At 40.2% G+C, this 12533-nt stretch overlaps 1 protein-coding gene across 3 annotated transcripts in view; it reads left to right on the forward strand.

Moving 5' to 3' along the window:
* Positions 1-12533, forward strand: part of LOC118770064 (metabotropic glutamate receptor 8) — a 145407-nt gene that overhangs the window by 108638 nt on the left and 24236 nt on the right. For all 3 annotated transcript variants that reach the window (XM_036517467.1, XM_036517466.1, XM_036517468.1), the window contains one exon: positions 4853-5053. In XM_036517467.1, the coding sequence (XP_036373360.1) occupies positions 4853-5053 (201 nt within the window). The remainder of the gene's footprint in view (positions 1-4852; positions 5054-12533) is intronic.

The raw sequence follows: 12533 nt of genomic DNA on the forward strand, positions 1-12533 counted from the left end.
TAGGAGTAGTAGTATTATTAGTATTGTTGTTGTATGTAAATTACTATAAAAATCTTATACTAAATTTTGTGAACACATACATTTCTATGCTTGAATTCTGGGAAATTATGCAGCTGGTAAGCCGGGACAGTTATCACCCAGTTCACAGACAGTTTGGCCTTTACCTGACGAAGTGGCCCTTCATTCAAATTTATTAACACGATCAAACTGAGCCTACCTCCATCTCCTCTTCAGAGGGGTCTGCGCGCTTTTTGCCAAACCTGCAGTGGAAAGCTCTGACAGTGATGGGAAAGCGACTGTCGGTCTTGCTTGATGTGCGCGGCTTTTCCATCAGCAGAGGAAATTGGACGGCGACAGGCATCTCAGAATGTGCTGGCCTACGCCAGGACACAGGGGAGGGACAGCACTGGGAATGCACTTAGAATCCAGGAGTAAGATGGAGGACAGGGCAAATGCACAAACATTAAACCCTCCCTAACAGGTTTTTCGACAGCATTTGTCCCTTGTACGAGTGATATGAGGATACAGTTGCCTTATTACATTTCATTATTACCATTTTGGCACGTGCTCTTATCCAGAGTAACTGTAACATAGGTTACAGTATTTTACATGTTACCCATTTATACAGCTGGATATTTATTCAGGCAATTCTGGGTTAAGTACCTTGCCTAAGGGTACAACAGCAGTGCCCCGAGGGGGACTTAAGCCAACAACTTTTTGGTTACCAGTTTTCCTCCTTACCACTATGCTACATTGCCACTCACTTCCTTACAATGTACTGAAAAAGCTTTTTTAACAATATGAAATGAAATAATTATCGGGTGCCTTTGCCGACATCTCTTCATTTGCATTCTAAAATCTTCAATTGCATATTTCCTCAAAGGTAATTGCCCCTTGACACATACATTTTCATTTGGCCAATAGCAATATCTTGGAGGGTTAAATTAAAGTAGTTAATCTGCTGCATTAATTCAGTCATCGCAGCTGATTCCCCAGAGGGAGTTACACATGAGTGTACCTCGTTGGTGATAATTTCATTATATTGATTGTAGTGGTTAGCAGGATTAAGGTACTGTTAATAACAACGTAATAACATCATTATAAGTATTAATAATGCAATCGGAAGTGTTTTCGGGCTTGAAGAATACCTGTTCAGTATGCAGAATTACAAATAAACAGATTAACAGTAAAATTAAATGTTTACATTACATTTACATTTATTCATTTAGCAGACGCTCTTACAAGCGTCTTACAAAAATGCATATAGTGGGCAAACAACAGGCACAAGGGCAATTTGTGTACAGGTCATACAATGCAGATAGTGCTGAAGCTGAGCACAAGGTCCGTTTAGTGAGACAGAACTAGACAGAGACAGAAATGTTAATTGTATCATAAGTTATTTCAGGTCAACTGTGATACTTTCTCCTTTTTTCCTGGATAATTAAGAGTAGACAGTAATAATTATAGTGATACCATAAATAATGTTAAAACAGTTCCTCTGTAAACCATCATGCGATAAAACATTCAACTGTGTGTTGAAGGTAGTGCTGACCCCCCTCCATCCTCCTCCATCCCTGTGAGTCTAATTTTTGAGGAGGATGAAAATCTGTCACTTGTCAGGACCAGTGCAGGGTCATCATATTAATACTGTCTAAGCAGAATTTGACAAGTTTAGAATGTTTCTGATAAAAAGCTGGATGGAAAATAAGATGTTATTTATGTAAATGTATTACACATAAAAATGATGCTGGATGCATCATTATGCTGTATATTTGTACGTTTAACTTATCACAAAAGGCTATCTCTTTGTAATTAGTTTGCCATTTATTTAATTTACATTTTTAAAGGGAATGGTGGCCCTTTACTCCAGAGACAGTAAAAATATAAAGCAGTTCATTCAGGCTGAAGAAGCAGAATTAAATTTGCGCCCGTAAGTAAGGATTAATTGAGATGCTTGTTCCAGTGATTAGACTGTCTGTCATCCTTGTCGCCATCCATCACTCAAGGTGATGAATTCTTGTTTTTTTTTTTTGTTTCCGTAGTTTGGCCTAAGCAGTGAGCCCTGTTAGTGTTCGAGCAGGAAAACATTTCCACTTTTTCATTAACATTTGCGTTGAGACAGGTTCCACGTCGGCTCCCAGCGGGGGCTTTCTGAGCGTTACAAGAAGGCAAATTAACCCCTCTGCATGTGCCGCCTAATAACATGCTATGGCTAATACTGAACTCCGGTTGTCCTTGTTTGAATGTGCATTATTTATGGTTTTAACACGGTTGTTCTTGTGCAGTACAAAGGTATGAAAAGCATAAGGTTGGTCAGACTTCCCACTTTTTAAATATCAAATTGCTTCAGATTTATTTAAATAGCATTTGCAGTGTACTGTATCTCCAGAATACTCTGACTGAAAATTGATATGGGTGCAGATCCAGCATGTGAGCGGTGCATACTCCCAGAGCTTGTTAAAACACGTCAGATGAGTCTGGGTGGAAATTTAATCTGGAACTCTATTAGCATGTATCAACAGTTTGCAAGACTTTTAGGATATGTGACTGTCACTGCAAGAATTGTCTTTCTTTTTCTCTCTTGACTTACTGTCATAATTATTTAACAATCGATGAGGATTACTATATGGTAGTACAGTTGGATTAAGGTATTATGTTTTACTATGGCAGTATACTTGGCTTCCATTACCTTGTCAGATTGCACAAGTTAATTTAGTGGTAGGGCTTGAATAGTGTTATGCTCACACTCACTGGTCCAGGAGTGTTGTTAGCCTGGTCTGACACTGTTGCTCATTCAACTTGAATGGATACACTTATGCTCTATTGTGCTGGAAGTTGCTTTAGATAAGAGCATATGCTAAATGAATGCAAAGTAATGTAATAACCTAATGATTTGACTGAAACATGTTCAGTCCTGGTTTGATTTCCACAGGTTGTAAAAGTTACAGATATGAACATGATAAATTCATCATTTCACCTTTCAGCAACATCCCTGAGGTAGTATTGCTTGTTTGTTTACACATTTGAACATGTTATAAAAGCTGGGGCTGTATAGAATGTTTTGGGGCAGAGTCAGGGGCTGAAGATAATACCAGTCAGACTTTTTCACAAATTCTGTCTCTGAGGCAGTTCTGTGTTCTGCATGGTTGAATCAGATCTTATTGTCTTACTGACAGAACAAGTTGTGTGTCTTGGTTTTGGGCATTTTGGTCAAGCAAGGTTGTTGTTTTTTTTTCTTTCTAACCATTATACTGGACCAAAATCTTGAATTGTTGCCTTGTCTAACCGGCCAATCTCTCAGGATGTCTGACGCCACTTTGATGACACAGTAACCCACAAATCAGCTTGTCCGGCACTTTCCATTCTTCCTTTTTGTACCTGACATGGATTCTCTGTTGCTGAACAAGCTTAATTCATTATGGAGCTATAGCCAGGTAATCAGTCCTTTTTCTTTTTTTTTTTGAGGAGCCAATGCATCGCTTTCACTCAAGTCTTCCAGACTTGCAGCAGCTATAAAATTAAATTGAATTTCGTTTTCAAGATCCTATTAATTCCACACTGCCACATTCATTGATTGAAAGCTTACAGGACTTGTTCATTCACCTTGCTCCACCTTGTTTTTATTTTCTTTCTGTTGCCTGAAGCCAATGCAGTATGGTTTTGAGGCTGAGGAAATCATATAAAAAGTGCTTTCCAGGAGACATAAAGCGGGACAGATCAGCATGCTGGTGACTGTTAGAGAAACAATCATTGATACGTGTCCAAAAAGGAAATCCTACATATAAATCACGTCATTGAAAGGTATTGGTAACGTATGAACTCAGCCTGTTTTTTTATCATGATTTTATGATTAATATGGATAACATTGTGGTGTTTGTCAGGATTATTTTGTATCTTGACATCAAAGAAATGTATGTGTGTTTGTGTATGCTTGTTTATGTGTCCATCTGTGCTTGTGTGTGTGTGTGTGTGTGTGTGTGTGTGTGTGTGTGTGTGTGTGTGTGTGTGTGTATGTGGGTGTGTGTGTGTGTGGGTGTGTGTGTGTGTGTGTGTGTGTGTGCGTGTGTGTGTGTGTGTGTGTGTGGCCGTGTGTGTGTGAGTGTACATTCAGGCCTCGTCATAAAAAAAAAAAAAAACTCTAAGAGACTAAAGGGGTGAAAGGATTTGTCATGAGTTTCTATGGTGACTTGTGCTCAAAAGAAAATGGTAGTACTTCCAACATGTACATGCCTAAAGGCCAGGGATGTTTATTGTGTCAAACAAATTTCTCCTTTTGTAGGAGGATGACGCATTAATAGGCTTGTAGTCCTCAATGAACTCAAGTAAATGCCATTTGAGCCCCTATTTCTATTGGGATAGGACTTTACTCACTTCCCCCTTCACAGTCACTGTTCAATGAGCAATCTATACAATCTTGATAAAAAAGTTTAAATGCCCACAAATACTGTATGTCTCCATTTCAAACAGTCGAGGCAGTTGTGCTGATCTGTCAATCACGCTTTAATCAACTCTTTATGCTCATACTGTATATTGGATCATAACATTGGAAGTCACTGATAGACCGTTCAGATCACCATAATGCAGCAAAATACATTTTTTGTGTTTTGAGGTGGACTGAAAATGGCTACTTACTGTAAGTGACTTATAATATTGTCAGTTTCCATTATTATAAAATTCTACCCAGCTCCTATATATTGGTCTACAACATTGCTCCCTGAATTGAACCACATATTTTCATTATGAGACCAGTGACAATGACACTTATAAAAGCACAATAAAATCAAGCTTGTTGTGAATTCAGCGTAACAGGGCCGGCCGAAGCAGCATCAGCAGTGTCTGTTCTGGTTCTCAGGGCTGGAGAAGGTGGGCAGGGACTCCATCTACGAGCAGGAGGGCAAGGTGCAGTTCGTGATGGACGCGGTGTACGCCATGGCGCACGCCCTGCACCGCATGCACCGGGACCTCTGCTCCGGCATCCCGGGCCTCTGTTCCCGCATGAGCAACATCGACGGCAAGGAGCTGCTCAGCTACGTCAGGGCCGTCAACTTCAACGGTGAGTACCCCCCTTCCGCTGCATCCTCTTCACTGTCGAGTCAACACCTGTATCATACCTCCTCTTCTTCCTCTTCTTCTTCATCTCCCTGCCTCTGTGACCAATATATATTTGTTAAATCTTTCTTCATATCAGCCTCTGTTCGCCCTCTCCAGAACTGAGGTTTCTGAGGTTTCTTATGTTCTCTGGTGCCACTAGATGTTTTTGCTCTTAATCAGAACTCCACTTCCTCTTTATCACACCTCTGCTTCCTCTCTCCTCAGATCGTCTCTTCTCTTCAGTAATTTCCCTGTTGACTGCATTCTTTGCAATCGCAATAGCCACGGACATGTTGCATAAAGTTTTTAACTCATAAATCAGCTCCTGATGATTTGAATTTGTTTTTTTTATGTTTTCTGCTACCTCTGCAGTTTCCTTTTAAACCTTGAAGGAACTTAAGTAAGCAAAACAATGGTGGTTATTTTCTTCTAAATGATGCTTGACAGTTTATTTATGCATTTATTCCTGTTTCATTCTTCTACTTGAACACCTATACCTTGGTGTCTCACCCTGTTAATTTCTGATGTAGCAAAGACTTAGGTTCCTTACCCTCAAGCCCCTTTATTTGCATAGTTACAGCAAAACAATCTACCTGCTTCTTGCACCATTTCACAGTGTGTTCAATAGTCAAGGCATTGCCTACTCATGATTTTTTTCATATCAACTACTGTTTAAAATTGGTATGATACACATTAAGTAGTAGCAGAGTTGAAGGCATTAGTGAGCGCTGCGGTGACCTTTCCTTATATGGGGACACTGGTCTTCAGCTCAGAACTAATCCAAATAAGAGATTAAACCTGTGTGAAGCCTACCATCTTTCATTAGTGTTGTGACTCAGGTAATGACACTGATGCTCGACAGTCATTTGTTGGTACAATAGACGTTTGGGAGATGGACAATGTAGCCGAGTTCTAAAGTGTAAGTGAGTTGATGTGCGCTACAGAAGTTGATGTCAATCCTTTAACAAGAATACGAGTGTGATTAGTTCGCTTGGCCACAGACCTTGGTTCTTTTGCTCAGTAAGTTGTACTCTGTGGATGATGTAGGTCTATGGTTCGAGACCTGTGACAAGATAATTTACCAGATTTCCCACCTGCCACATCCTTGTCAGCTATTTAATTCTAAGATCTACAGTCTCAGTCATCTAGACAGTAGGCATTATATATTCTTATCTGTGGCACTGAGGTGTCGTTCTGAAATCTGATAGCGCCCCAGCTTTCACAGCTTGAAATTGCACTACAGAGAAAGGCACAAAGACTGGGGCTCTGCCGCCTGTTTCCGACTGCAATCAGAGAGACTTCACTGTCAGCAGTCCTCTTTATCTCAAACATCTATTCTGCACCGATCGCGGTGCTGCCTCTCTTTCCTCGGGAATACTTAAGCTAATGACCTCACAGAGGGTGCGGGTGGCTTGATCTGCCCACCAACATAGGAACTGCATGATCTCTTACTGCCTGCTGCCTGTGGTCATCCCCCAGAGATGCATGTCTTTAAGCCATACCTCTCTCCTCTCTAATAGTTCTACCTGCCATGACTCTCAGCTGAAATATATTCATCTGCACACTAACCTGTACAGTATTCCCAGTCATAACCTCTAATAAAATGCAAATAAATTGTTTTTTAAGATTTTTTTGTTTTCAGTCTTTAAAAATCATCCCATATTTGGTTGAGTGTATCCTAATTTGGTGCATTTATGCTTCTGTTTTTATAAAAAGTGTGTGTGTTCCAAGGTGCCAATGATAGGTTCAAGTTTAGCCTGACTTTTTGCATATATATTGTCGCAAATGTGTGCATTACAGTCCTAAAATAGTTCCTCAGTGTTTTCTAACTCACTTGAGGTCAGTTTTAGCAACAATGACTCAGTGATATAATTTAGGCAATAAGAGTCCCCAATTTTTAGGGCATACAGAAGCTGCATGTGTGTATCTTTGTGTGCACCAGCATATATTTTGTGTGCATATTTGTGGATGGTGTGTGGCTGCAGGGGAAGAAAAGGGCATTGCGCCTGTATAAGGTAATAATTTCATGGAGTGTGCCAGGTGAATAGTATGTAGTTCTGTTATTTGCTTGGTATAAAGCTTGCCAGGAAGGGTCAGAGTGGGATTAGATGCTGTATTCTGATTGCCCTCAGCAATAGTGGTATGGTGGACTGGGAATCCTTACTAATCAAATACATCTTAAAGAAGACTATGAAAGCCAATAGTCTTGATCCTCCTGCTCACCGGCAGTCTTAGAAAATCAATATGGAGTCTTTTTGTCTTGATAGGGAAAAGTTTTGCTGTATTTGTCTGTATTCTTCCCTTTCCCTGCCACTGGAGCTATGGGTAAAGCACTGGCAAGGCATGGCTTCTTTGATCACCTCCCCCACTTTGATCATGAACTATTTGATCATCTTCTCTCAGTCCTCATTGGTTGCATGTCCTCTCCAAACATCTTGAGTTTCTCAGAAACCCATGTGAGTCTGTGCCTACCTTCGTCATTGTGGGTGTACATAAAGAAAAAGTGAGATGTTACAAACTCTTTACAGTTACAAATAGTAAGCTACTCTATAAACAATTTTCTCTTTTAAGGACAATCCCCACCTCCCTCCAAAAGAAAAAAGAGAAGAAAAAAACTGGAAATTTTCTCCTTGGTCTGGTGGGTGGTCAGATTTACCATGACCCCATCCAACCCTTTGAGCAGATGTTATTAAAGTTCACATCTGACTCCCCCACTGATATAAAAGTTTCCCGTTGCCAATCTGGGCAGAGTGAGACATGTAATGATACTGTAATACTTCAGATCTGGTGAGGTGAGATGAAAAGAGCACTGTCGGGAACAGCAGCAGCTCAACATTTTTACCTTGACAGAAGTGGAAGCAAACTAAATAACACCGGATCTGTTGATATCTGATGCACTTTTAATCTTTATGCTGTTCTCAGATGCATCTTTAGGTGGAGCCGGTGTTGACACTTTGTCAGCAATATCTAAACAACTGACATGCAAGTAAGAATGCGATTCTCAATATCAAAGTGAAGGCCTCACAAAGGTAATGAAGCAAATGGCAAACTGTACTGTGCTGAATGTACTGGGATACATTATTACATTAGATCTAAATATATGAATGTGACCACCACCAACATACTGTAGTCTGACAGCTTTTATGCCTGGTGTGAGACACACAAAGCATGTTCTATGGCATATAAAAGGCATATAGCCTTTTTATTTCCAACATGCCATCTGTCTCAGCGACATTTGTTTTATATTTGCCATTATGTAATTAACATTAGCATTTACCTAAACGAGATACAGCAGTTTTTCATCATTCCTGGAATTCTTTCGCAAATTCTGCCTGCAGCCTTTAAATCACCTTTGACAGTGAATAGTATTGTTCATAGTCATTTACCAGAACATTGTCTTTGTGTTGAGTCTGAGTGCATCCCTTCAACACAGGTAAGGTGGCAGATCTCACATCAGAGAAGCCTATAGTCCATATATTGTCAAGGTTTGTAGATTTTAACCCTCAGAGGATGTTCTGTTATTGGAGGAAAGGTATCACTAGTCTGTATATTTCTTGTGATACTGTAATTGTTTGGAAACATATCTTCTCCACAAATCATAGGACCTTGCAAAATGTATTTTGAGATGAGGTGAACAGTCGTTAGGCAGTATGGAAAGATAAGTGCATCTCTTTAAAGATGTTTTAGAGTCATTGTCGCTGTGCTTTGTGTTTTATTTATTTAGTTTTTGAATATTAGAAACTGCAGGATATTTGATTCTCTGCAGCTGGGAAGGTTCATTGAAACACCATCAAGTTTAGAGTCATATAAGAATGAAACTGAAAATTATCATTTGAACAAAATAAGCCCTTTCATTTCCCGAGAATTGTGGGGGTTTTATGTCATTACTGGCACTGAATCTACCGAGGACTAAAGAGATAATCACAGATGTTGCTTTGAGAAAAGCCACTTTGGGATTCCTTTGTCATTGTTATTGTTCTTCTTTTCTCCTTGGTCATAATTTTCTCACAAATTCTCTGACACTGTAAAGATTATGTCACAGTATGTGAAAATAAACAAATTTGCACATTGACATCATAGCGTTTTACTTTGACCATTTTCATATATATCAGAGTACAGCACATTAAACAAAAATGTGCTAATTAATTGGATGTTTGTTAAACCAAAATAAACTGAAACTCTCCAAAAACACTATTTCCCAATGAGTTCAAAACATTCCCACAATATCTGCTCAGTGTTGAGGGCAACATTATGGCATTTGCAAAACATCACTTCAAGGCTGGGAGAATGTTGCAGGTTAGCCGGCTCCACAGTTCACCTGCACACTGGGACTCTCATGCATGTGCGCTGTGTGTGGGACAGTTTGAACTGAACATGTTCACTAGCCAAATGGGTGAACCACGCAATTCAGTTAAGCCTTGACTCCCTTCATTACTCTTCTGAAGTACTTCCTCAAATGATTTGATGAAAAGCTAAAAACACAACAGATCCTAATGTACTGGTCTTTATTTCTGTATGGATTTTCAAGGTTCACCTCAAAGCTCCAAAACGTTGACTTAACTGAATACTCAAAAGAAAAGTAATATACAAGCCACATATTCCCTCTGACTTTGGAACGTAAAGGCACTTCAAGAATTTACAATGGAGATAATTGTTTTCATTCTCTTACATTGGATGAGTCATTTATTTGAAGCCTTTTGTCTTTGTTTTTTTCTCTGTGTACTGCATGTCAACCAATAATAACCCAATAACACATTCATTTAATCCAACTGTCTTAGTGTATGTACTTTGTTGTTCAGAGGTAATTATGTGTCTGGCTCTAGAAAGCATGTAGCAGAGCAGAAAAAAAGGAAAGGAGATTATAAAACATAGGAAATTTGGTATTTCCTTAACAATTATTCTTGCCAATATTATAGATTGCATAAGTCATCTTGTTCAGTAATTCACTCACTTGCCATTTTTTTGTTTTCACTTTTTGATCTGTGTGCCATTTTTTTCCACAAAATCAAAATCAAGGCATATTGACCTTGTATGCTACAGTTCGGTTTGAAAAAGCTGCATAAATACCACAGCATGTGTATGAGTCTTTATTTTATTGACCCAAAACTGAAACAGCTCTATATATATTCATTATAAGTGCTCTTCAGAACGGAGGAACCTTGCATAATTAGACGCTCACTTGAGATTCCACAAAAGCAAGTGAAGCCATTAGTGCTGACCTGGCCCCCTCATCATCACTGTTTTTTTTTTTAAGTGGCACTCTCATGATTGGTGTCCCAGGTGTCTTCATTAGGACTCCCTCACCGTCAGTGACAACTGTGGCACAGTAACAGTTAAAACCCCCCTCTCAGCAGAGGATTAGATGCCACCACTGAAGGGAAACAGTCATCACTGGTAATCAGATCTGGATTGTTTCTGCTGAAGTAGAAAACATTGAAGTACGAATTACCCACACACACACACACACACACACACACACACACACACACACGCACACACCACACACACACACACACACACACACACACACGCGCACACAGACAATAAACTGTAAACAGATATATGACAAACTGACCTGTGTGTAGGTTAAGTTTAAGAGAAAGGAAACATGAAAAACCCTTTTTTTCATCGAGTGTACAGCCTCCCAGTTTTAACCATCCTCTGTGTGCTTATGGGGTAGTGGAAGCAGCTCTGTGTGTGTGTGTGTGTGTGTGTGTGTGTGTGTGTGTGTGCGCACGCGTGTACGTGTGGGTATGTGTATGTATTAATCTGAAGATGCTGTGTACAGCAGGTTTTTTCTGGTTCAGTCGTGAGAAGGGGACATGGAGTCCTTCCATAATCAGACATGTAGATGCAGAAACTGCAGCCAATCAGACACAACCTAAATCTTATGTTCTGTTCTGAGCAGCAGCCTCTCAGCCTGGGGGTGATCGCCAGCTCAGCTACAATCACGTGCCTCTTCAACAGCTTCATACATGTGCTTATTTTTATATCACTGGGGCTGAAGGAGAAGCAATGTGCGCAACAAAATGGTTTTATGAAAACCAAATGATTTTTTAAAATAATTGTTCAATTTCTCATTTAGCAATATGACAGGTGCACTCAGAAAAAATTATCATCTGTAGGTCATTTTTCATGAGGTTGTTTGCTTGCATGGTATTTTATGTTGCTGTGAAAACCCTACATTTGTTTTTTTATTATATGCATAATATTTTTGAGTTCTGCAGTCCATCAGCAATTTTTTTCTTTTTTTATATTGTGAAGAACCTTGTGCTGTGGTGCTGGAAAGGTGCTATATGAAAAAAGATATTATAATCCACCGTAGCGAGCGCGCACACTCTCTCACAAGCACACACACAGATATGCATAAACACACACTGTGGAACGAGCCTGTCTCGGATGCAGGGTGTTGAGTCACATGATGATACAAAAAAATTGACAGGAAAGAAATGAAGGGCAGAGGAGTTGGCAGGATGTTACCAGCTGGCGGATCTTTCTCTTGCTCTCTCAGGAGTGGCAGTTCTACGTGCCAGGCACCTGCAGGGTCGCGGGGCTGTGCATTCAGGTGCTGTGATGCCCCCCACCCCCCCACTAGACACGTGGGCCTGCTGTCAGGCGCTGTGATTGGCCCAGAAGTGACAATCAATACGCTGGCATAATCACAGAATTACACCGCGTTCGTTGATGTCGTGTAATCTGTAATCATGCTTCAGCAGATAGGTTAACTGCACTCTACAATCAACCTGAAAAACCTCTGACATTACAAAAATGTCCCGACTGTCAGGTTAAGGCAGTCTTTACTTCAGCGTGGGTGTCTTTCTTCATCCACCTTTTTTTCCATCTTTTCTTTGGAAATGGCTTTGAAAATCTCAGTTTTCAATTGTTCAAATCAACTGATTGTTCGTATTGTCCTCATAAATATGTGGCTTGGAAATAAAAGGAAGCAGTCTGAAGGTCAGAGTTGGTTCAAAGACGGCCCACAGTCTGATTACCCATTACGAACAGCAGCCAGCAGCCAGCAGCCACAGCACCCTGCCAAACTTCGCCTGCCAAATGGCTGAAGTGGGGCTCGGCATGGTTAGTACTTTAAAGGGAGACCTAAAAAAAAGAGATTACTACTGGAAACAGTACTGGTTTGGTACAGTAAGAAGGAAGTCTTTTCTCTGGGCCAAAGAGAAAACTAAGGCCCCAGCTCAATAATGAGGACACTGTGCTGTAGGAGGTCTTTTTTTCAGATTGAGAGATTCCGTGACCCTTATCACAATCAGTATGTTGGTCACGGTGTCCTGGTTGAATCTGGTTCTCTAGTGGGCCAGTTGGCCATCCAAATGTGCCCCTGTTGCATTTCTTGAAAAAAAAAAACCCCAAAAAACTAGCTTCTCATCTGCTGGGAGTCTTATTTTTAAAATAGCTGCTGTTCTGTGGTCAGGTCAGGTTGACAT

This window comes from Megalops cyprinoides, chromosome 23 (genome assembly GCF_013368585.1).
Source record: "Megalops cyprinoides isolate fMegCyp1 chromosome 23, fMegCyp1.pri, whole genome shotgun sequence".
NCBI lineage: Eukaryota > Metazoa > Chordata > Actinopteri > Elopiformes > Megalopidae > Megalops > Megalops cyprinoides.